Source organism: Temnothorax longispinosus, chromosome 2 (assembly GCF_030848805.1).
Source record: "Temnothorax longispinosus isolate EJ_2023e chromosome 2, Tlon_JGU_v1, whole genome shotgun sequence".
NCBI classification, from domain to species: domain Eukaryota; kingdom Metazoa; phylum Arthropoda; class Insecta; order Hymenoptera; family Formicidae; genus Temnothorax; species Temnothorax longispinosus.
Window position 1 is genome coordinate 9,333,129 of NC_092359.1, and position 22,613 is coordinate 9,355,741.

The window sequence follows — 22,613 nt, forward strand, 5'->3', positions numbered from 1 at the left end:
TGCGAAATGCCGATAGCACGAAGGTCGGATTCTGCGGACGAAATGGTTTTCGTCCCCGGCTTCCTCTCGTAGCCGCGCCGCTCCGCTCGAAAAGGGTCGCACCCTCCAACGTTTAGCACCAGCGCCGGGAGAGATGTTTGATTAAATAACCGCACCGATGAATTGAAACGGGCGATGAAGTGCATGACTTGTGTTTCGGCCGACCGGGGGTGCATCACAATGAGAAACGTCGTGAAAACATGAGATACCGGACACCCGCTTCTTTGGAATGTGATTCTCCCGGTTGGATATTTTATTGGCTCCGAATCGGATAAAGTGCGAATCGCCATATGTCAGTAAAATAATGAAATTCGGAGATATACATACACAAGTTTAATTTTCTTAATGACTAAATTATCAATTTACATCAACCTGAGCATCAAGATTTAAAATAAAGTAATTATTACAACGTAAAGTAAAGAAATTTGTGGAAAATTAATTTATTTATTTTTGAAGCTGAATTTGCCATCAGTTATCTAATCAGGAAATTGAAACGCTTAGCTTTTATAGATAATGAGTCTTTTTACCAAAACCGTAATATAAACTTCTAATATTGCTTCGGTAATTAATGGAATTGAATTCTGCAAAGAGTCGTTTCACTCCAAGAAAATACTTCGAGCGACGATTAGTCACAATGAAGATTTTCGTATCATGCCCTTGATTACATACGAAGTTCTACCATTCCCCCGTGTGAAACTTTTCCCACTTGCTTTCGTCTCGAGGAAAATAATTCGACTTCGTTGCTTTTTAATTAACTGCTTGCGAACGTCGACCCTCGAAACGAGGCGCTCGAGGGTAGCTTATCTCCGTGTTCTCGCGAAAGACCTCTCTCTCTCTTTCTTTCCGCCGTCATCCGTAAATTCTTATTCTCCGGTAGACTTTCACCTTTATGAGGATGATGTAGCGTATTCTCTAAACTCCATTTCAAGAAAACGTCTTCGAGAACGTGAAACTAATTTTTCGTGTGCATTGACTGTAAGTCATTTACACGATTCGTACGTCATTTACGAAATTACCAAGCGAGCTGGTTACTCTAAGGGAGAAACTTTAAAGAAGCACTGATGCTCTCCATAATTTTGCCACGTAATAATAGTGAGTCTGTCAGTCTAAGTTTATAGTGTTAAAAGAAGATACAGGCACGTTTACCATACCATATTTGTAAAGAAATATCTCCCCCTCCCGCTCTCTTTTCTTCAGTACACTTAAGGTATGTGTACCTTTAGATGAAGCTTCACGCTTTCCATCCATGGGCTTTCTCACATTTAACTTTACGGACTTGAGAGAGCGCTTTTTACGACTTGTACGTGTCTATTAGCCTCATTGCCGGCCGTCCCTAAAGGGGTTAGACAACACAAATATCCTTCTTGGGGTGGAGAACGACAACCGTCGGTTATATTGCCCGATGTTACGCTCCACCCTCGACACCGACAGCACGAATAAGAGCGTCGGCGAAGAAACGCAGTCTCTCTCTCGTCGCCCGTTTTTTCTTCCTCGCCTCTCCTTTTTCTTCGTTTCTCGTGATACCGCGAACCTGGGCAGGAACTTTATTCTCGCAGGCCATTAGCCTTTGCGATTAATTAAAGGATCCGAAGGCGCGATTGTGCCGCCCCCGAAATTTAGCTCGTGCGAGACGGCGCCTCGCTTCAAATTCTGTCCGCCTTCCGATGGCTGTTGGGCATATCTCCTTCTTGGACACCTACGAAACAATAGCATTATAAAATACACTCGTAAGTATGTAAGACATGACTACAGAAAACATTTTCTACATACACTATATATATACTTTATATACTTATACATATGTTTTGTGCAAAATACAATTTATTTGTTAAAAATTTACATTATATTATTTATACAATTGCTTTTGGCATATCAAACTAAAGGTAATAATTATTCAAAGTATATAGTAATTCAAGTAAAATATTATTTAATAGAATTTTGTTAGAATATCGTAGATCCAGCGAATGAAAAATTCTTGATAGCGCAGTAAATAGTCACTCGATGCCATGCAAATTAACCACTATCGCACAATTGCGCGATGTCAAAGGAGAGATTTGTCAGACATTATCCAAAACGAACGAACGAACGAACGCGTGGAATTCGCGCGCAAGGGAGTTGGCCATCCGCCCCTTTTCGACTTCGAAGGGAGAGATGAGAGCTAACCCGCGCCGCACGGCTGGATGTTTATTTAACTCGAAGTAATTTGATCAAAAATTTAATCAAGTCGGATTTTTGAGCGGCGCCTGAAAGCGTGCCGAATCAGCCACGCCGGAGCAATAAAACTCAGAAAGAACCTTCCGTCTCTGTTCCTCGGGCCCTCGTTTCACCGTCCCATCGTCGCGCCGTTTATAGCACCCCTCCGACATAAACGTGTCTCGCGTTTCGAATCTCACGGCTGATTTTTTTCCGATACTTGTTTGCTTGCGCGCCGCGCCGGGAAGGCCGATTTGAAATTGTAATGCGAACAACAACGGATCGCGCGCGGCCTGCGCGCCGATGCTTAAATGACTCGTCGTCGGTTATTATACGCCTCTCGCGTGTCGGGAGTCCTATTAAAGTATTGCAATAAAGATACATTCAACGCTATAACAGAGCGCGCCTGAATCTAAAAGTTAGGCAAATCTCTCGAAGGCGCGCCGCCGCGCCGCTTCGGATTATCCCGGCGGCCTTCCGTTGTCCCTCTCTCTTTCCAGGCTGAATTTCTTCTCGCGAATGAATATCGTTATCTAGAAAAAACCACTCTCTTATCCATAAACTCACTCGGAGAGCTCGATCAATAAAACCGAAAACCTGAAAAATTTACGACGCGCAGATCGACTCGTCGGCGTGAAAAATATTATCGGGGCTCGGCCGATCGCGCGGGAATGCGATCCTTTTTTCCACGCTCGTGCAAGAAAATGCGATCTTACACGCGGGCAATGACTTTTTCTCTCGCGCCATTGGTCAGACGGAGGGGACAGGGGAGCCGCTGTGCGACGTTTGATAAGGGTGTAACGCGGACGTGGATGGGGTCGTTCCCGCGTGATAATTGCCCGGAACTATTTCAATCGGAGGGGGTGATACCAGCGCGGCGGCTGCTCATAAAAACGTCACGCCTTTTAAAGCGAGGGTGGCCGGTTAAGGATGGGGTGAAAAAGAATATTAGCATGCCGGCCGACAGTCCGCCTACGCGATTCTCTTGAAGACGCGACTCCTCATAGTTCAAGGAGCAGGACGGGGAAGACGGTAGAAGCAGGAAGAAAAGGAGCTAGGGTGAGAAAAAGGGGAGGAGAGAGGTGAAAGAGAGAAGAGAGAGGAGACGGAGAAGGAAGGAAAAAAAGCGGCGAAGGATTCGGGCTCGATTACCGGAGCCGTATTCTTTTAATTACCGGCGTCCTTTGGGGCCACGAAACGAAACGTTTCCCTTTTAATTGCGTGCTCCGGCCTGTACATTCCGCGATCGTTCTCTCAAAGAATTTAATTACCGGCGCGTATGGCAGGTATCCCGCGTCGCTACCGACAATACCTCCCGCCATTGGCGCTGCAATTACGCACGAAATGGATACGACATAAAGCTTTATTAGGATCCGACACTAGACACGTTACTATTTTTTAGCTCTGCCACCCCTTCTCGTGTCAATTCGGCTTTTTATTGTCGTTAAACTGACGTAAGTGACGCTGTCTACGATTCTAGTCTTTGTTTAAATTTCGATACATTTCGAATAATTGACGACATTATTTTATTTATGCAACTATTATTAGTAAACACGTACATCTTTGGATTCTTCCCGAATCTTATATACGTGAATGCGTATCGTATTGTATATCAATGACAGAGCAATCGTCGTCTTTCATTTCGTTAACGAGTATGAGCCGAAATTGTCTTTCCTACACTTGTGACAATCATCTTTTCAGCTTCTTTTAACGTAATCAGAAGTTCCAACACAACGTTTATTCCGCTCTGCCAAAAAACGATTGATTTAGTCACGCGAAGACGTCCGACGGCTCTATGCTCCTTTCAACTCACGTTACAATTATCTTCGTTCTCAGAATTCATATCCACGCGTTCATCCGCTTTTGCGGCTCTCGCTCTCGACCCGATAAAAGTTAGCCGATCTTTTATTAGCAGGCGCGTACCGGAACGAACATCACTACCGACATCAAACGAACTTTGTAGCCCGGGAGCATCCCGATATCATGGATACACCGACAGACCCAGCGATCCAGCCGCGGTCCACTTTGCAGTTCCGTAGGGGGGAACGGAAAGGGGGAAAGAGGAAGAGGTGGGAGAGGGACACAAGGGGGTGAGGGCAATCGGTCACTGATTTGGTCAGATCCATAAGGAGCGTGCATAGCAAGGCGCATTAATGACCCGACAAGCATTCCTTGCCCAGATGCCCGTTTCTCCTCCTTCCACGGCGCTCTGTCTCTCCCGTTTCGTCCCCCGGCAATCACTTTTTCTCTCTTTCTCTCTTCCCCTTCGTTGTATTCGCTCCTGCTTCTCTCCCTTTCTCGTTCCCTTCGCTCTGGTCCTCTCTCTCGACCCTCTTACCAGAAGTCTCGCGCGATCGCGTTGGGTGGTCTCTCTACTCTTACCGACTCCTTCGGTCCCATATAGCCGAGAGACGTGTACACGTTCTACCGTGTTCGGGGCCCTCACGACGACGACGGGCGAACCGAGAGCAAACCTTTATGCCCTTATACACTGCGTTCGCGCACGGGAAAACGCGCGCACGTGGGAGGCCGTCGGGAAACGCCGCGCCGTGAGCCGTACGCGTGCTTCGCGAACCGGAAAAGGAACGAGGAAGCCAGACGGGGCCTTGCCTAGCGCTACCTTCGATTTGCTCTGTCAGGTAGCTTCGATATCGAGAGGCGCTCGGTATTGAAACGTCGTGGTAACGAGCGATACATACCTTTTGCGAACTCCGAATGGATCGACTCGCGTCATCATCAGACTTCGTCGGATAATTCGTACATGATTACATGGCAAATAAAAAAATACACCATGAATCTTTTATGCAACGTTCTGTTATGTTATCGTTGACAGATCAACTAAAGCTGATGTGCCGTAGACAAGCTCGCGATGTTAAGATATCATTTACAAACTGGCAGCGCAAATAAAGAATAACATCAAAATATCCTATCGATTAAGAATGAATCATTAAGTAATTAAATAAATTTGAGAAGAAAATGATGATATAATCATATTATATTATATTTATTTGTTGATATTTTTATCACATCGCCGGTTTTCTTTATGCTCATCTGATCTTGCACTTGACGAGGCTCTGATCTAAAAGGCTCTTTCGGCACTCTGCAGTAGCTTTCTGTGTTGCCGTAATAAAGGCGCATCTACCTATCCATTGTTACCGATCTGATAACGCTCAATCATTGTAAATCTTCACGTTTTGCACGCTTTGCTCCGCATCCTTTCGATTCGCCTTCACTTCCTATGATTATCCACATACCGAATCGAATCGTTTCGACTTGCTGATCTTGAACGATACATTACGACCATTCTCGCGTACTTTCGTGTATACGGCCTGCTGGTGGTCTTTTTGAGCCACGTACCTTAGGCTGCGAAGTTAAAAGATTTTTTACTATCGAAAATAATCGTTTGTTGCTAGAACCATTTTTCTTATGATTTCAGCTTTTCTTATGAAGAATTTATTTTATTTAATCAGATATAATAAATAAAGATTACCCTTTGACGAGTCGCAATGTAAAGCTATAAAGGCTCCGACATAAGATTGTTCTGTTAACATAAAAAATATATTATAGCCAGGGCATTTGGGACAGTTTCTATCTTCTTCACTATCATCATCATTATTATCATCATTGCCTCTTCAACACATTTATAACAATTTGTTGATGAATAGTTCGCTCTCCACGGATGGGTTCGTGGCGCGCTAACACAGTCCGCGATAAATCCAATCTCCCTACACAAATTACCCTCGAATATTTCAAAGTTGTGAAAACGTGCGCTCGTGTCGCGTTCGCGCGAAAATAGAGCAACGCACGCGTCGCATCCTTCAGGCGCTGCCTTCCCCGGAGTCACTCCGCACGAGCCACGCACGGGATTTTCATCCGATCTTTCCTCTCCGCAATCGCGCGCTCGCTATTTCAGCTCGTTAGGATAACGAGGATCTAATGTCGCATTCGCGGCCCGGCCAATTACGCGGTTACGGGCCGAGGCACACATCTTTCGACGCGTCCGCGGTTGCAATTCGAGGGTTGCGCTTAAAAGGGCCCGCTTATTAGCCGGAATTTATATTTCGCCGAGATTTTTCTATTTTCGGCGTTTCCCGATAGCCCGAGTCGTAGTGTCCGACGTGAACATCTGCAATGTTGTCGCTCCGTTCCGAACGATTTACATCGATTAGGAAAATTGGCTAAACGCAAGCTTGGTTTTCGTCAAATCTGTATTCGTGACGTTTATAACATTTAACATATTTAAAATAGAAATTTCTTGGCGGTATAGCTTAGAAAATAATCGCACGTAATAATTAATGATTTTAACGATATGTGATCGTTGAAGAGTGTCTATTTTTTAACACAGGCACAAATTTAAATTAGTATCGACTCTACTTTCGAAATTTCTGACGAATAAAGATATAAATTTTATTACAAAGGAGCAATTTTATTTAAAGCGGTGCATGTTTTTTTCTGACGCATTGACTTGTGAATTAAATCTCGAGAACGAGAGGTCTGCGACCGGCAAAGTGCATTTCGTCGCGCGACTAGCAAGTATATAGTCTCGAATTTCTTGTGGCGTCTCGAGACGCGGTCCTTTAAGACAAGCGGCTCGCTCTTCCTCGCGAGAAGTGATCTATTGGCCAACCATCTGGCCGCGCGTCGTCATAGGGACGACGCATTTACGGGCAGCTAAGTGGCCTTTACCCGACTTTGGTTCCCGAAAGCGCGACAATAAATTTCGGTTCGCCGCTCGTGCCGCGCCATCCGCCTTTAATTTGACAGGCCGGAACCTCGTTACACTCGTTAGCGACAAACGGAGAGATAGGAACGAAAACGGCGGGGAAAAGCACGACCGATCCGTGAGTTTCTTTTTCGTGATACCGAGAAAAGGCTTTTAAGATAGAATGATTGTTCTTAATTATGATGCGTTGCAAGAATCGACATCTAATTGTAAGCGTAATTATTGTCAACATGTAAGCATGTGTGCGTTGAAAGAGAATTATTTTTAATATAGCAGTTTATTTTGGTAATGTATTAATAACACCAAATGGTAATCTCTTCTTTGCAAAACAGTTCATAAAATTTTATCCCTCGATTTAAACTTCGATCAGCTTCATATTCATCTCATGTTGAACTGTTAATCTATGGCCACTACCCGATTGATGGAATTATTCGATACCCTGTTGAGGGCTTGCTATTGGCACCTTTAATGATGCTTTTTATGCAAAGAAAAACTTCCGATTTTTGGGTGCTCCGAAAAATTCTGGTGCAAAAATATATCAATGGCTAGAAATGGGTTAAAGCGGTACAAGTCGTACGTATTATAATTGAAAATTTGGGTCACGCGATCACTATGGTGGCGTCAATTTATCTCCAATAAATAAACAAACCGTGTGTTATGACGTTTCATAAAATATCAGCACCGTGGTTGAATTGAGCCTCCATCGTAGGAGACCGGGATCATAAACTCTGTATATTTCTGAGCATGCAATTAACGACGGACGTTTCCGGCCGTAACCGAAAACTAGTTCGTCGCGCGTTGCGTGAGTTCACGCGAAACTCGGCTCCGCCGCAGCGGCTGATATTGTAATAAACGGTGCGCGCGAAGCACCGCAGCCATTAATTCACGTGGATCGCGCAAGGCGGTGGTGGTCCGCGGGGGTATAAGAAGGCGAAATTTAGTGAGCCACTAGCGGGAACGTACAGACCTCTAATGGCCATTCCGATGACTATGGTTCTCGACCACAGTGGCAATCCCCTTTCGGCCCGTTCCCCCGAGTCCCTCCCCGGCGAGCATAGCCCCTCGCACTGCGTCCCTTCTAGGTTCTAACTCGTTCTCCCGTTCTCCGTCCCGCCGGGACACCCCTTCACTCCTTCTCACTTCCTATCGGATCTCTCCTCCCCCTCCCCCGCCCCGTGACCCCTCTTTCTACCCCACCCGCGTATGCAACGGCGTTCCAGCAATTACGCATCGCCGCAGTTAAATACAATGGCCAGGACAACGACTCTGTAATTTATCCCCGGTTTGGGCCACCGCCCGTGCGTTTGTTTCCAACGACGGTGGAGGTCGTCGTTGCCCTCTCCGTGCGCGTTCCGCGACCATTCGACCCCATCCAGTGTTCGCCACGTTTAAATTAATGATAAGTAATAATGCTGGTGGCACGACGGACGTCGTTGCCTGGCCCGTGAAATACGGGTCGAGTGATTATCAGCGAATTATACAAAATTATATTATACATGACCATCAAAATGTCTCTTGTTTGAAAAGTTAACGTAGATGTACGTGTCTGATAACACGCGAATAATTATTGCCTGAAGATTAAAACGCACAGGGTGCATTTAGCAATATAAACGCGTTCAGTCAACGCGTATACCAATTGTCAATTGTGAATCACCACCATATTACAGACGATAATCAACGATTCCGTGAATTATTCCGTCATGGCGCGCACATGAATCTTTAATGACAAAGACCGTTGTTATTATTCATTCCTGTTTCTTCGGCATTCAAATTTATGATAATTAATATATGATACGCATGGACGACACACGTACATAGACGTGCATATATTTAAAGCACGTGCGTCGATAAAAGTCGAACAACGCGAATTTGCAAGTCTTATACGAGCTCGCGCGAAACACACTTATTTCTCACTCGCCGTAATTAATTGACGTATGGGTCGTTAAGGGATGTCGATTAGCGAATAAACGATCGATGCTCAAGGCATTAAAGTCTAAATTGCTTTAATGATAACAGAACGCAATAACAAGACTTTCCGCAAAATAAAAATTCGTGTACGATCTGCGGTGTTTTCATGATCATCACAGTATATAGTCACAGTACTCGGCTTTTATTGCTCGGCTAATAACAGTTTGAGTGTCTTTACGCGGGCAATTATTATCTTACGATCCAATTACTTCTATTACGCGCGCGCGACATTATACGCTTACATTTTTAACGTATATTTAATACGTCACAATCTGATAACTCCAATCATGCAAAAAGTAGATATAATATAAATGCGTATATGAAGAGTACAGAGGAAAAACGATCAAAGTCCACTTTTTGTCGAAATTGATCTGATTATGCTATTTTGTAGCATTTTCAAAGAACTTTCACAATTCTTATCTGTCTTGATCGAGAACAGTTTACAATTCATTGAAATGAGGCCGAAAGATGTACCGTGCTGGGGAAGAACGATCATAGTCCACGCTTGTGGGGAAGAACAATCAGAGTCCAACATGGACATTGATCGGTTTTCCCTTGTACTCTTCATATATAATAGCTCGAGAACAATTTAAAAAGTTTCTAAAATTACCTACATATCTCTTTAATATACTATAAAGATTTTTTTAATCATATTTTTGCACGAATCAAATACACAATATAATAAAAATATTACGCTTGCGACTAAGAGATATGGTCTTTCCGCATCATACGACATTTTTCTTTAGACCTCAAAATTGCTTTAAGTCTACATTATTAAGTCTATCCCTACGCAACAACGACTGTTACTTTCATCTATAAAAAATACTATTGCGACCACAAATCCATTTTGATTGACAATACATATATATGGGAGTATATTATATATATTGTTATATACGTATATTTACGTTTTATTCTTAATACAACGAAATTAAGCAACGCATGTGTGCGATATTCTCTCGCATTTTTTACGATCATAATCCTTTCGCGACTAGCGACAGCTTTGCTATACACGATGCCGGGAAAAAAAAACGCGCTCGTAAATCCGATCTCTGTGAGCACGTAAACGCATACGTGTGCACGCAATATCGTCTAACAGGTGCGCACCTATATCGCTTATCTCGCGTCGATCGCGACAAGTCCGCGGGTGAACAGGCTCGAATATTGACGTACCTATTGTCATCCTCGATCGAATTCCGTTAGCAACACTTCAAAGCCGATGTTTCCCGATTCACTGTTCTTTTAGAAAAACCAAACTAATGAAAAAGAAATCTTTTCTAGTTAAAAGAAAAGGAAATACATGACGTAAGGTAATGCGCCAACAAATAATCCTATAGCAATTCTATATAAAACTTTATATTATCGATTTGTTAAATATATCAAATATTAAATAGTATTATTTTATAAATTGTACCTACTAAAATTTTACACATATATGTACATGAAGGGTACAGAGGAAAAATGATCAAAGTCCACTTTTTGTCGAAATGATCTGATCATGCTATTTTGTGACATTTTCAAAGAAATTTCATAATTCTTATTTGTTTCGATCAAGAGCAGTTACAATTCATTGAAAATAAGACCGAAAGATGTACTGTGTTGGGACATCTAATGTCTTGAAAAACTTTAAATTGCATTTTTCTCGAAATTAGTCTTGATGGACATTGATCGTTTTCCCTTTGTACCTTTCATATGTATATTGAATTTTTCATTAAAAGGCGCGCTCAATATCTAGATTTACAAATCTGGATATATTGTTTTACTATATGCATAATTACTGAATCACATTTCTTCTGAGAAATCAGTATTACTCACGGTATTTAATTATTTTATCTGCTATAAGTAGTTAAGATATTATTAACAAATCAGCACTTACCGTTATAACATTTTTAAATATAAATGTAATTGATTAAGTAAAACGAAACTCACTTTTTATGAATCAACCCAATAAATAGCATGCCAATAAATTTTAACGCGTTACAGTAGAATAAAACTAATAGCAGTAAGGGGATCACATGTCACATTGATCAGACTTCCACTTGAGTACCTCACCGGCCGCGCTCGAGATACCGGACGGCTCGTTAGTTCGGGATCAATTAGTGCGTCGTGAGGCGTTACCGAAAACGGGAACTTTGAGAGTTTTCCCGGTGAAACAGAACGCCTTTCCAAAAACACGACTTTGTCGCGTGCGCGCTTACGCGCGCGCACACGTGAAGAGCGTGGAGCACGCCGGTATGGTAACGATGCTAATTAACGCGGGGATAATTTTAGTTGAGTGCTTATACCGCAGCCGCATATGGAGGTATTTCTAAGCGCCTCTCGGCAATGTAATTGCTACATGTTTAATTAGTGATTGAACCATTATATCGTTATTGCATTTATTTCTGTTACTTTCGCGTAAATGCAGTATTAGAGCAATAAGTTGCTTTAGAGTGACCGTGCTGCATCAATTATTAACCTTATTTTTATAACTTATTACATTATTTGTAAATGTTATGCAGCTATTTTTTCTAATCTTACAATTTTTAATTTATTACTGCTTGAAACATTCCTTGCATATTAATTGATAATTACTGGTTCAATTGATAATCGTGTCATTATATTATTATATGTAAATTGATATAAATGTGATGAATTTCACAAAGCAATATAAGTTTATATCTTATTATTTTTGCGATTGATTTTTGAATGTATTTTTGGAATGTATTTTTTATACTTATTTTTATACTTATTTTTTATTAACTTTTTACATAAATCTATTAGGCCAAAACACAAGATGTTTTTGTCAGTCATCTTCATTAACTATTACTTTATTGCTGTTACTTTCAACTTTGCATCGCTTGCAAACTTTGCTGATTTATTAATATAGTTGCGTGTGCGAAATATTTTCGATTAATATTGATTAATACTTACTTCATTGGCACTTAATATTAATACGAATAAGTTCTGAGGGTCGATCATATATCTTGAAAAGAGATGAAAATTACAAAAGTTAGGAAAATTCACTAGAGTATCTATGATTACATTGATCGAAATCTATAAGTAAATCTGTTCACTTTTGTAATTTTCACTTTTTTTCAAGATACATGATATGGTACATGATACTGAACATGAACGTAGGAATATCTGGACCAAGCATGGTTTTGAGAGATGAGGAAAAGATGGAAGAGAATGCGCATGTCAAGATAAAAGATTCTTTTTATTTCGATTTAATCGGCGACAATTAAAGATCGTAAGCTGATTACATGGAATATTATGATCATTTATTGCGGAATACAGTGGGATATATACGTTATACGTACTTTCCATCTAAGATGTACAGCTTCAATCAAAATTATTACGCACCCTAAATTAAAATAAAGTTCTTTCAAAATAACAATTATTTTTAAAAGAAATAAAAAAAATATATAAATTTGTTTATAATATAGGTAATAGGTAATAAATACTCTAGTAAATAACTTTAAAACCATAGAAATTTTTCTTGGTATTAGATTTAATACAGTGATGATACTGATGATTACGTGCCTAATAATTTTGGCCAAGGCTGTATAACATATGTAATAGCCGCGTGTGTGCTCCTACCAAGTCGGCAGCTCCGCACCACATTAACCAGCCGCACGCGGACGAACACGTTTTCTTGCAAGCGTCGTCCGGCCGCAACGACTAGGTTTATAAACAATTCCATCAACTTACTCAATCAGTTTGTCAATCGATGCTCATCAAGAGTCGAATTGGGCACATACTAGCGAATTCACCATCCAAGTCATTGAGAGTTGTGAATGGTATTTTTGGGGATATAAACAATTCCACCAAATTACTTCTTTGTCAATCAATGCTTTCACCAAGAGTCGAATTGGGTACATACTAGTGGAATCACTATCCAAGTCACTCAGAGTCGTGAATGGTATTTTTGGGAGTATAAACAATTCCATCAAATTGTTCATTTGTCAATCGATGCTCTCAGTGCTCTCACCAAGAGTCGAATTGGGCACATACTAGTACAGTCACCATCCAAATCACTGAGAGTCGCGAATGGTATTTTTGGGGAGAAGACGTCCAACCATACATTATACGCCACACACGCAACAAGCATATGTATCTAGATTTGTATACAAGAATGAGGAATATACAACGTGAGATCGTTTCATGCAGTGGTACGATAATCGCCATCTAATCCCTAGTTTATATCTTACATATAGACAAGATCACAAGCTATCGTTATATATACATATTATGTACAAATAAATAATTTATACTTAATTTAATAGGAAACTCGTATTGCAAGCTAACTGAATTCTATTTATATCTATAGCCGACAGATATAAGTCACAAACTTAGCTTGCTAAATATAATCTAAATTGCTGATTTTCATATTTCACTTTCATGCTAAGAGTAATTTTCTTTGTACGACTAAAGCAATCCCTTGATTTGTGTTTAAGGCTCCTGGTCCCTGAGCCGAGAACTCTGCGTTGACGGTGGCGACGTACCGTCGCGGCAGAAATCAAAACTCTCTTTTCTCACTCTCTCCAATGGAGGATTCTGTCTTGTGACATGTTGACAACCTATTTTGTTGTGCGTGCTATTTTTTTATTATTCGCTCTGTGCTTGTGCTCTAACGTTTAACGTATTCGTGAAAGTCGTAAAATTGGCCGAAAAGTAAGATTTGCATGCGGAAGGAACGTTTTCACCTCCTTTCGATAGTCGTTAAACGGCTGTTTTTCCCGTATGTTTAGGCTTCGTTTTATGGCTGTTTGTTTATTGTCGAGGGAAAAGGGTAGTTTTCGGCCAATTTCGGAAGTGTTCTGAAACGATCTATAGTGATGTTTTATTGAAATGTCTTTTTATTTGAAAATGGTATGCACAACAAAATTGGGTGTTTTCCTCGCCTCGATAGTAAGAATCCAATATGGCCGCGGTGACTACCCAGGAGCCTTAAAAATATTAAAATGTGTCATACAAATGCCTTTTCCACTCGCAATAGTCAATAGATGAAAACTATCATGAAACTTACTATAAAAATAAAACATATTGAGTGTTTACAAAACCTACATACTGGTGAACTATCTTTTCTCTAAAACCTAGTCATTCACTCATTTCCTTTGAATCAGCATACTTTTACAAAGTACATATAATTGTATTTATTCAAAATTATTTGAACTCTGTAAATACTTATCTAGTTTAAGCACGAAAATGTTGAAGCCAAATAATTTTCTACCATACGCTATAAAAATCTCTTTGTTAAATATATCAATTTACTTATCAATAATGTATTTAATCCTCGATTGCACTAATGATAAGATTGTTAAGCGGATTCGATTTCTCGTTACGATAGTGTAACTTTCATTCATTATGTGTTTCATCCTCAGTCTTTACTCACAGTCATTATGATTATTATGTACTCGGAATTTCTTCATAAATAATATTTTAACGACTTTCTCTTTGTAGACTTTTGTAGACAGCGCTCAATGTTGATGATAACTTCTAAGCGCACCTACAGTCACACGTCATTCTAGTCTCTAACTCTTCGTTTCGTCGCTGCCATTTGAATTTATGCGAGTCTCAATGATTTCTTCCGGTTACGATCTCTTCGCCGTCCTCGTCCACCGGCACGGTGGAATGATTATAAAGACCTTGCGCCATTAGCTGTAGGGCCAACGGATTTTTCTGTCCGCTCGCCTTCTTTATTTTCGCCCGCTTGTTCTGAAACCAAATCTTGATCTGCGCCTCATTCAGGTTCAACTCCCGTGAGAGCTGCTGCCTCCTTCTCTCCGTCAAATATCGATTCTCTGTGAATTCCCGCTTCAGCCTGGCCAGTTGGTCGGCGCTGAAGGCCGTTCTGGGCCTCTTCTCTTCCGGCGTGCTGTTCTTCACGCTCCCGCTCTGCGAACGTTTGACTCGTCTCGTGCGCGGTCCTGAAACGACAAAAGAAAGCCCGCATTAATCTTCACGCGCCGACTTTTGTGACTGAAGTTCGAGGCAGCGAGGCGGGCGGCATTATCGTGGGGAAAGTGGGCGTTCTCATCAATTTGTCCACACACCGCCGTGATTCAGCGTATTTCGCGACGACGAGAGATCGCGCTCGCTCGCCTCGTAGAGGAAGGACACTCGGGGAATAACTATATTCTGAGCAACCGCTTTGGAATTTAGCGAAGGCGGAAATAGTTCGTCTAGCCACGACGCGCGGCGCGGCGTATCTGAAATTACAGTTGCGCTCTCGTATGCGAATTGCAATTTTACGCGACTGCTAATGTCTATACCGTTTATATTCTCGTAACGACTTAACGTGATACGATTACGTTATTAAAAAGTCAAGGATCGAGTCACGTGTGCGTTCTTTCTCACGTTCACGATCGGAATTTTGCGAGGCATGCTTTTAAGCGCGATAACGAGTAGGTACTCCGATCGCCCTGCGCTGCGTATCGTCGAAGGTAACGCTCATCGCCGAGAATCCTGAGCATTAGCGTTACACGCTTTTGATTTTTATTTAACATAGATAACGCAACCATGTAGAGTTGGGATACATCCGCGTGCTTCTGCGCACGCCTGTAGTTATCGCCGATGTTATTATTATCTTCGGCGAAACCGTTAACTGATCGTTTCAGCTGTTTGTAGTTTAAAATATATATCTCCACGACGAGAGAGAGAGAGAGAGAGAGAGAGAGAGAGAGAGAGAGAAACGTAATCATTACCGATAGTACATAAAATACATATAATTATCCGCATTATTATTACTTTTGAAAGAAGTCATGTATTCCGATACTTATAGTAATTTAAAAAGATATGTGATCGTTTCACATACCGATCGTTAACGTTACTGCCTGGACATTATCATCGCTTTAAAAATGCGAAATATTAATTTGATTTCATCACCGCGAGAAAACGCAAACATGATGTTTTTGTCACAATCATCGCTTCAGTTTTATCATAAATAATGAATAATGTCTTACCGTTCAAAACGACTATACATATGATAATTTTTAATCTATCAGGTTTCAGTCTTTCGTCTCTTTGTTATATACCTAATGCCATTGCACATATTTCCAAGAAATTTTTTTTTTCAAACGAACTCCCGCTGTTCGCAGCACAATGGAAGCGCAACGGGAGATGCGAAAAGAGTCTGAGATTAAACGAACTCACCGAATTACGTGAAATAAAATATACTTACAATCTGTACAAAGTAAATTATTAAGTACGTTTGAGAGTACTTTCAATACAAACGTGGTTTCGAATGTAAAATGCGATTGCACTGAGACAAAACAAGCAACTTTGTTAATGTTCTGAATATACTGTACAGAAAGAAAGAATATTCTTGTTTTAAAAATATCTTTAGTTTTAATGGAAATCTTGGAATTAGATTATATTGCGTTAAATGTAGAAAACTTGAATGAAGTCATTTTATGTAATTCAACCAAGAAAAACAGTTTAAATTCTCATAAGAGGATTATATTATAGATTGTTGTACATATATACGAGTATATAAGTTTTGATTTGACACTTTTTTCTGTGTAGTATATATAAAATCTTTTCTAGATAAACGAATTTGCAGAAATAATATATACATATATTGATACGTAAAATTTTTCTTTTTATTTCTCTCTCTCTCTCTCTCTCTCTCTCTCTCTCTCTTTCTCTTTCTCTCTCTCTCTCTTTCTATATATCACTAAATGGTACAAAATGTTACACGAAATCCCACTTAGGGGTTAACGCTCGACGATGAAGAGGCTCGCGTAAGATAAGTGGGCGATACTCGACAATTAGTAACGAGATTATCGGGTCGAGACTCACGGACCACCCCGAGTATAAGACAGGCCGATGGGCATTCACCTGATAGAGAAAGAAAGATAAAGGTAGAGGCGTACGGAAAAAGAGAAGCCACAAAGAAGACGGAAGAATGGCAGTGTCGTATGTGGGGCAGTGATTACAGATGGTAGCTCGCAGAATGTAGGTTCTACACAATTAAGTTCTGCGAACGAGCGCAGGTGGCATTGGGTCGTACGTTAACTTCGCCTAGCTATACTTGCAATTAAATGTAGCGATCCTTTCGAAGTTCCGTGATTCTCTGCGCGGAGTGTAATAACTTATTGCGGTAATATCGAGCGACGGGATAACATTAGGTTCGTATGTTGGCCATCACATAATTTATTTGTGGGGCGAACTGTTATCTAACGCGAACGCGTAATTAGATACTCTCGAGGCAGAGATCGCCGCAATTTGTCGACGAGGCGTCGCGGGTAATCACGACTCGCGTCCGCACGTGTTGGTCGCCATTAACGTGGAGTTCGCGCGAGCGATTAATCATTTAAATAAGTTCATCGATGCGCGATCGCGACGGTTTATGATAGCGTAGAACCACGCTCTAACCAAGAGTCGAATTGGGCACATACTAGTTCAAATTACATATAAACCGGATTGTTAAAACGCGCGCGTCTTATCTCAAACATTAAATATAATGCAATACGTATTACTAGCGTGTTTCGAGAATAGTTCGGACTTTTCATATCTATATTCGATCTTCTGTTGTCATCAGAGTGATAACCCGCTGTGACATAGTGACACGTTAAAACACATGAGAAAACTTAGCAGTATCCGAATTACTGCCCGGTAAAATGTTTAATATAAACTAACCAAAAAAATTACTAATTAACTAATGAACTCGAACACAAAGGCAGAGATCTTCCTATTTGCTACATACGTCTTCCTTCTCTCGACCCTACATTGCGCCCGATTATCTCGTATATTCGGTATTTTATATCATTAGGCATCGCGTTCTCCATGTGCCACGTGCACTTCTATTTTGTCTTTTCTTTTTTTTTTTCGTAAAAACGAATAGAGTCGCTAAACCGAGAAAGTATAATTCATGCGAAGAGACCACGATTATATATGTAAAAAGTAGCGATTACACTTAAGCTCCCGTTAATCGCGCAGTAACGCGGAGCGACTTTTTCCTCGATCCGTGATTTCGAGGTACAAAGCTCGCGATAAGCTCGGACGAAAGCCACGTGTTTTGCTCGCGAAAGGATTTTTACTTACCTTCATGCCGCACAATTTTTCAAACGCTTTGGTAGGGATTTTAATTAGCGGACAATCGTGATTTTGTAACTGGAGCGCATTATAGGACGCATAAGTGAACAAAACATCTTGATAGACATTTCCGACGTTGCGACCACGCAAGTTCTTCTTGCATGTGCAAAGCTAAACGCAAGTCACGTACCACGCGCACGGGAAATCTGATGAATTTCTAACTTGTTTGCTTTTTAACGTGCATCGTTAGACGTACCAGTTCAATAACCAAGCGCGAAGTTGATACTCGCGACGAGGTAACGAGAACGTTACGAAAAATAAAAAAATACAAGTTTTTCAACAATACGACTTTTCTAATGTTATTGAAATAAGATACAAGTTTGATGCATTGATTACTTACTCCGTGACAATTGCATATTAGCTTTTTATGAGCTATATATTAATATACGAGGTGAAATAAATGTCTATCGAATTTACCGGAGGACGGCCGATCCGAGTATCTGGTGCAGTAGACCCACGCGGGCCACAACTGGTTTTGGCCATTAGTGCCATTTTGCTGACTTGTCGACGTGCTACCGGAACTGCCGCCGGATGTGGCGTCGCCGTTTAGAGAATCGCCGACAATGGATGACGTAGAGCATAAGGAGGATGGACCGGTGACCGTATTACTGGCGACCGAGCTCCTGCTGGACGCGAGACTTTCGAGACTGCCGCTTCTGCTTAGCCCGTTCTGCTTAGACGGTGGTGGCGTGAGTCCATTGTGAGACGGGAAATTGTCCTTTTCTTTGTGGACCAACTGCGGTGACAGTCGGCTAGACGATAGGCTGAGATCCCTCGGAAGCAAAAGCGATGGTCTATGTAACGATACAGGTTGTTTCGTGCGAAGGGCTTTGCTACCGAAATCTGGCTTGAGAATGTTAACAACGCTGAAGCGCAACGGTGACACGTTTCGCTGGCGATCCGGCGAACGAACCACTTGATGCGGCATCACCGGCGACAACACGTGGCGATGAGGATAATGATGCTGCCTGGCGAGTTGCAGAGCATACGTGGAATCCCTAGCCGCGAGTGCAACGCTCATTTTAAATATCAAAATACTTTATATATCAAAATACCTTTGTCCGATACAATGAAATGGAAAGTTAATAATGAAACTATATTGACAAAGAAACACGTTTTCACTGTCCACTACTGTCAATAGATCGCTCCGTCGCAAATCCGCCGTTGTCACGCAGTTGCAAATCTCTGAATTGTTAATTCCAACGACAGTCTCTCATGTACACTAGTCACGTGTCACCAACATCGCGCCAATCATGTCCATGCACCGCATTCCTCGAAGGCTACCGCGAATCCCTTCGTTATTGCACGTCCTTGTGATTCACTATTTAATCCTTTAAAATTGTGTCGAATCCATTATAATATTTTCAAAAGTGTCGTATTTCAAAAGAAGCCACTTCTTCTTAGAGAAGCTTTAATAGAAGCTTTTAGAAATATTCATGGGTCCGATACGGTCTAGTGGGCAGCTCGTGTTAATTATCGTCTCGTCTATGAAGCCGGTCCAAGCCAAAGACTCCAGCTATCGGCTTTTCCCGAGGTTTCCGAGTACTCTAGCGAGTGCTGTGACGGGTCTGACTGGCTGTCCATCCGTCGCTCAGTGATGTCTAAACTAGGGGACCCGAGGTCCCTACTTACCGCCTGTCCCTCCTCGTCCCTGTCCCTCCACTCCTCCTACGCCGCAGCCCGGAGTGCAGTGCACTAGACACTCTCGATTGCATCTCTATTAACTCTTCGGCTAAAGGCTCCGCCCACTGGCATAAGGTGTATCGTACCCCCTTCCGCCCGTCGTCATCCCCACCGCCAGTGGTACAGGTAGTAGGGGGCGCTCACGAATTTCCTGCGGATCAATGTTACCGACGCCTTTTCCCAAACTCCCAGTTTCGCGACGAGATTTGTCTCTCTTTAATTCTACACTTTTGTCATAATCAGTCAATTAATAGGCGAGGAATTTAGACTCGTTTATTGACACAATTCAAAGATTTCATTTATTATATCTTCGTAATATCTAATCTAAATTTAAACACACAAGTCAATTAGTGCGTGGCTGATCCGCATCACTTATATGATGTACTATACAGTCTAATTTTGACACTACAAAAATATCTGTGTTAAAAAAAAAAGCGAAAAGAAAAGTACTTTGCTTTTAAAATGATACTGAAAGTTATCGTTAATTTTACCATAAAGGACTTTGCCATCAACTTTGTGTTGTTACGTTGGATCGAAGCTTAATTAAGATATACCATAAAGCTCATCTGTATATAAAAATATAAATATTTTAAATAAAATTATTTTTAGATTTATATCAACTTCTGTTTAAGAAACTGTTACAAAAACAGATAGCTGCTGTGAAATACTCTGTGCGAAATTTTGTTTACAGAGATTTACAGTCCATTTAACTTTATGCACATTTGGAATATACGAATATCCGCGCCACTGCGAACAATAACGAGAATACTCACATCTCTCCGCCCCATTGGAGGAGTTCTTCCCTCACCACGAGTCCAATTCCCAGGTCTCGCCCACGTTTTCGCCTCTCCCCTACTATACCACGCCTACCACCCCTCCCACTGTGTTCTACCCACTACTCCATACTTTTGTTCCTCCCCACCGCGGCGGTGTTGTCGACCAGTTCAGGTTGAAGTCGACTAATTCGTTTCTTCAAGCCGAAGAGAGCGCTCTCCTTCTTTCTCCCTCAACTCTTTCCTTTTCACCCCAGTAAGACATGGATTTTATCGTCACCCGTCGGAATCGCTTCATACAAAAATTTGCACAAACACCATCAGCGTCATGACCCGCTATTATTCTCCTTTTTTTCTGGCTCCGATGGCTGTGCGACGGTTAACGGAACAAATGTATTACTCACCCTATGACAGATGCTGATCTTCTCTTTGTTCCTTTTCCAATGTTCTTTATTTTTCCCTTTTACTTCATATCTATGTGTACAGTTTTTTCATCTTTATATATATGTATATATCACAGCGCGTAACTTATTCCTAGATCGCTTAATCTTACTGACGCTTCAGAGAGACAATTGGAAAGAGAGGAGCAGTGTAGTCGAGTCTTTTGTTTGGCACTTTACGTGACTTCACAATGCAGCTACCGTGTAATATACCTTCCGCAATCAGTTCTGCTTCGTAAACCTTAGCACGCATCACATTTGAATATGTAAAAATTCAAAGAGCACCTTCAGAATACTTTATCAGAATGCGTGTGAGATCTTGAAGTATCTAACTTGAAGTATTTGTGTAAAAGTCGGAAACCAGCTGTAATACGATAAATGTAAAACAAGTGGCATTATTATTTACTATCTGGCACGTTTTCAAAGATCGTTGTAATTCTATTCTCTTATACATGTTCTGCGATTTATATCAGAAACCAGACTAAATTAGGAAATTAAAAAACAGACTAAATCGTAAGTGTCGGTGATTTTTTGTTCGTCGGATCGTGTTTTTTGCTCGCAGCGCGATTATCACGTGGAACAACGATGACGATACTCTTGTCTGTTAATCAACGGAACAAAATTACGGTCATTAACTCTTTAACGTCTAATCGCGTATAGGATGCTCTTCGTTCGTTCGAAGCGTTATTCGGTCCTGACATGAAAGCAGTGAGGCTACGCATTAGAAACACGCGAGATGTATAAGGACTTGTCGTTAAAACGGTTGCAATTAAAGCCCATAACGAAATCCGCCTCACGATGTAAAGGTTGCACGCGATAAGTCAGGTGTTTCGCGCGGTAATTGGTGGAGACACTCGACCTGCCGTTCACACACCTAGAAGAACACGCCTGATTGATGCGACGACGCAAAAATGAGACTTGTGCAAGCATCCAGGAGTCGCGGTCGATTTGCAAATTTAAAACCGTATACATACGTTATCTAAAAAAAAAGATCAATAAACGATAAACTTAGAAATATTTAGTCGCCAGAAAAATGTAGAGATAATATAAAAATTACTTATTTTTATTAAATTAGATATAAAATAACATTTTAAACATTGAAAATGTTTTTGTTCGATATACAAGCGACGCGACGTACTGCAGCATATCAGATAAAAACTGAAGAATGTTTCCTTTTCATAAAATGCTATATCAGATGCATATTTTTACAGCTCCTTCTATTTAAAGATCGCCATCCTATGCGATCCGTGCGATGATTTATCGAATTATGTATCATTTAAGAAATTCAAGACACCTGCGAAGTAATGAACTTTAACTAACTATTTTGCCAAGTGTGCCGAGTTAATAAGCTCATTAACGCTATTTGATATAATAATATATACAGCATGGAGTAAGCGTGTAATTAACGTGATACACTGAAGTAAGCTTTCAAATAGAAGTTATAAGTGTACTCGCATTCGACAAATCAACATTTTTATCAGCGATCAATTTTACCATCACTCGCCTGGGCTTCGCCTTACGAAGCTTTACATCATAAATTACAGAAACATCATTTTTTACGCCAATTATTGTCCATATATCGATTGCCTTCGAATAATACACCATACAATTTATCAGCCACTGGTTCCACTGGTGTTAACGATGTGTTATTTATATCTTTTTCCATTAACATATCGCCCATCTCATTTACTCTTGCACATGCTACTGATCGTT

At 41.0% G+C, this 22,613-nt stretch overlaps 2 protein-coding genes across 2 annotated transcripts in view; one reads left to right on the forward strand and one right to left on the reverse strand.

Moving 5' to 3' along the window:
* LOC139807959 (uncharacterized) overlaps positions 1-22,613 on the forward strand; it is a 170,212-nt gene that overhangs the window by 90,954 nt on the left and 56,645 nt on the right. The window lies entirely within an intron of this gene.
* On the reverse strand, positions 12,879-19,684 carry LOC139808514 (segmentation polarity homeobox protein engrailed). The gene is made up of 2 exons (XM_071770569.1): positions 18,422-19,684; positions 12,879-14,835 (listed from the first exon to the last, which is right to left on the reverse strand). The coding sequence occupies exons 1-2, from the start codon at positions 19,023-19,025 to the stop codon at positions 14,483-14,485; spliced, it is 957 nt and encodes a 318-aa protein (XP_071626670.1). The 5' UTR covers positions 19,026-19,684; the 3' UTR covers positions 12,879-14,482.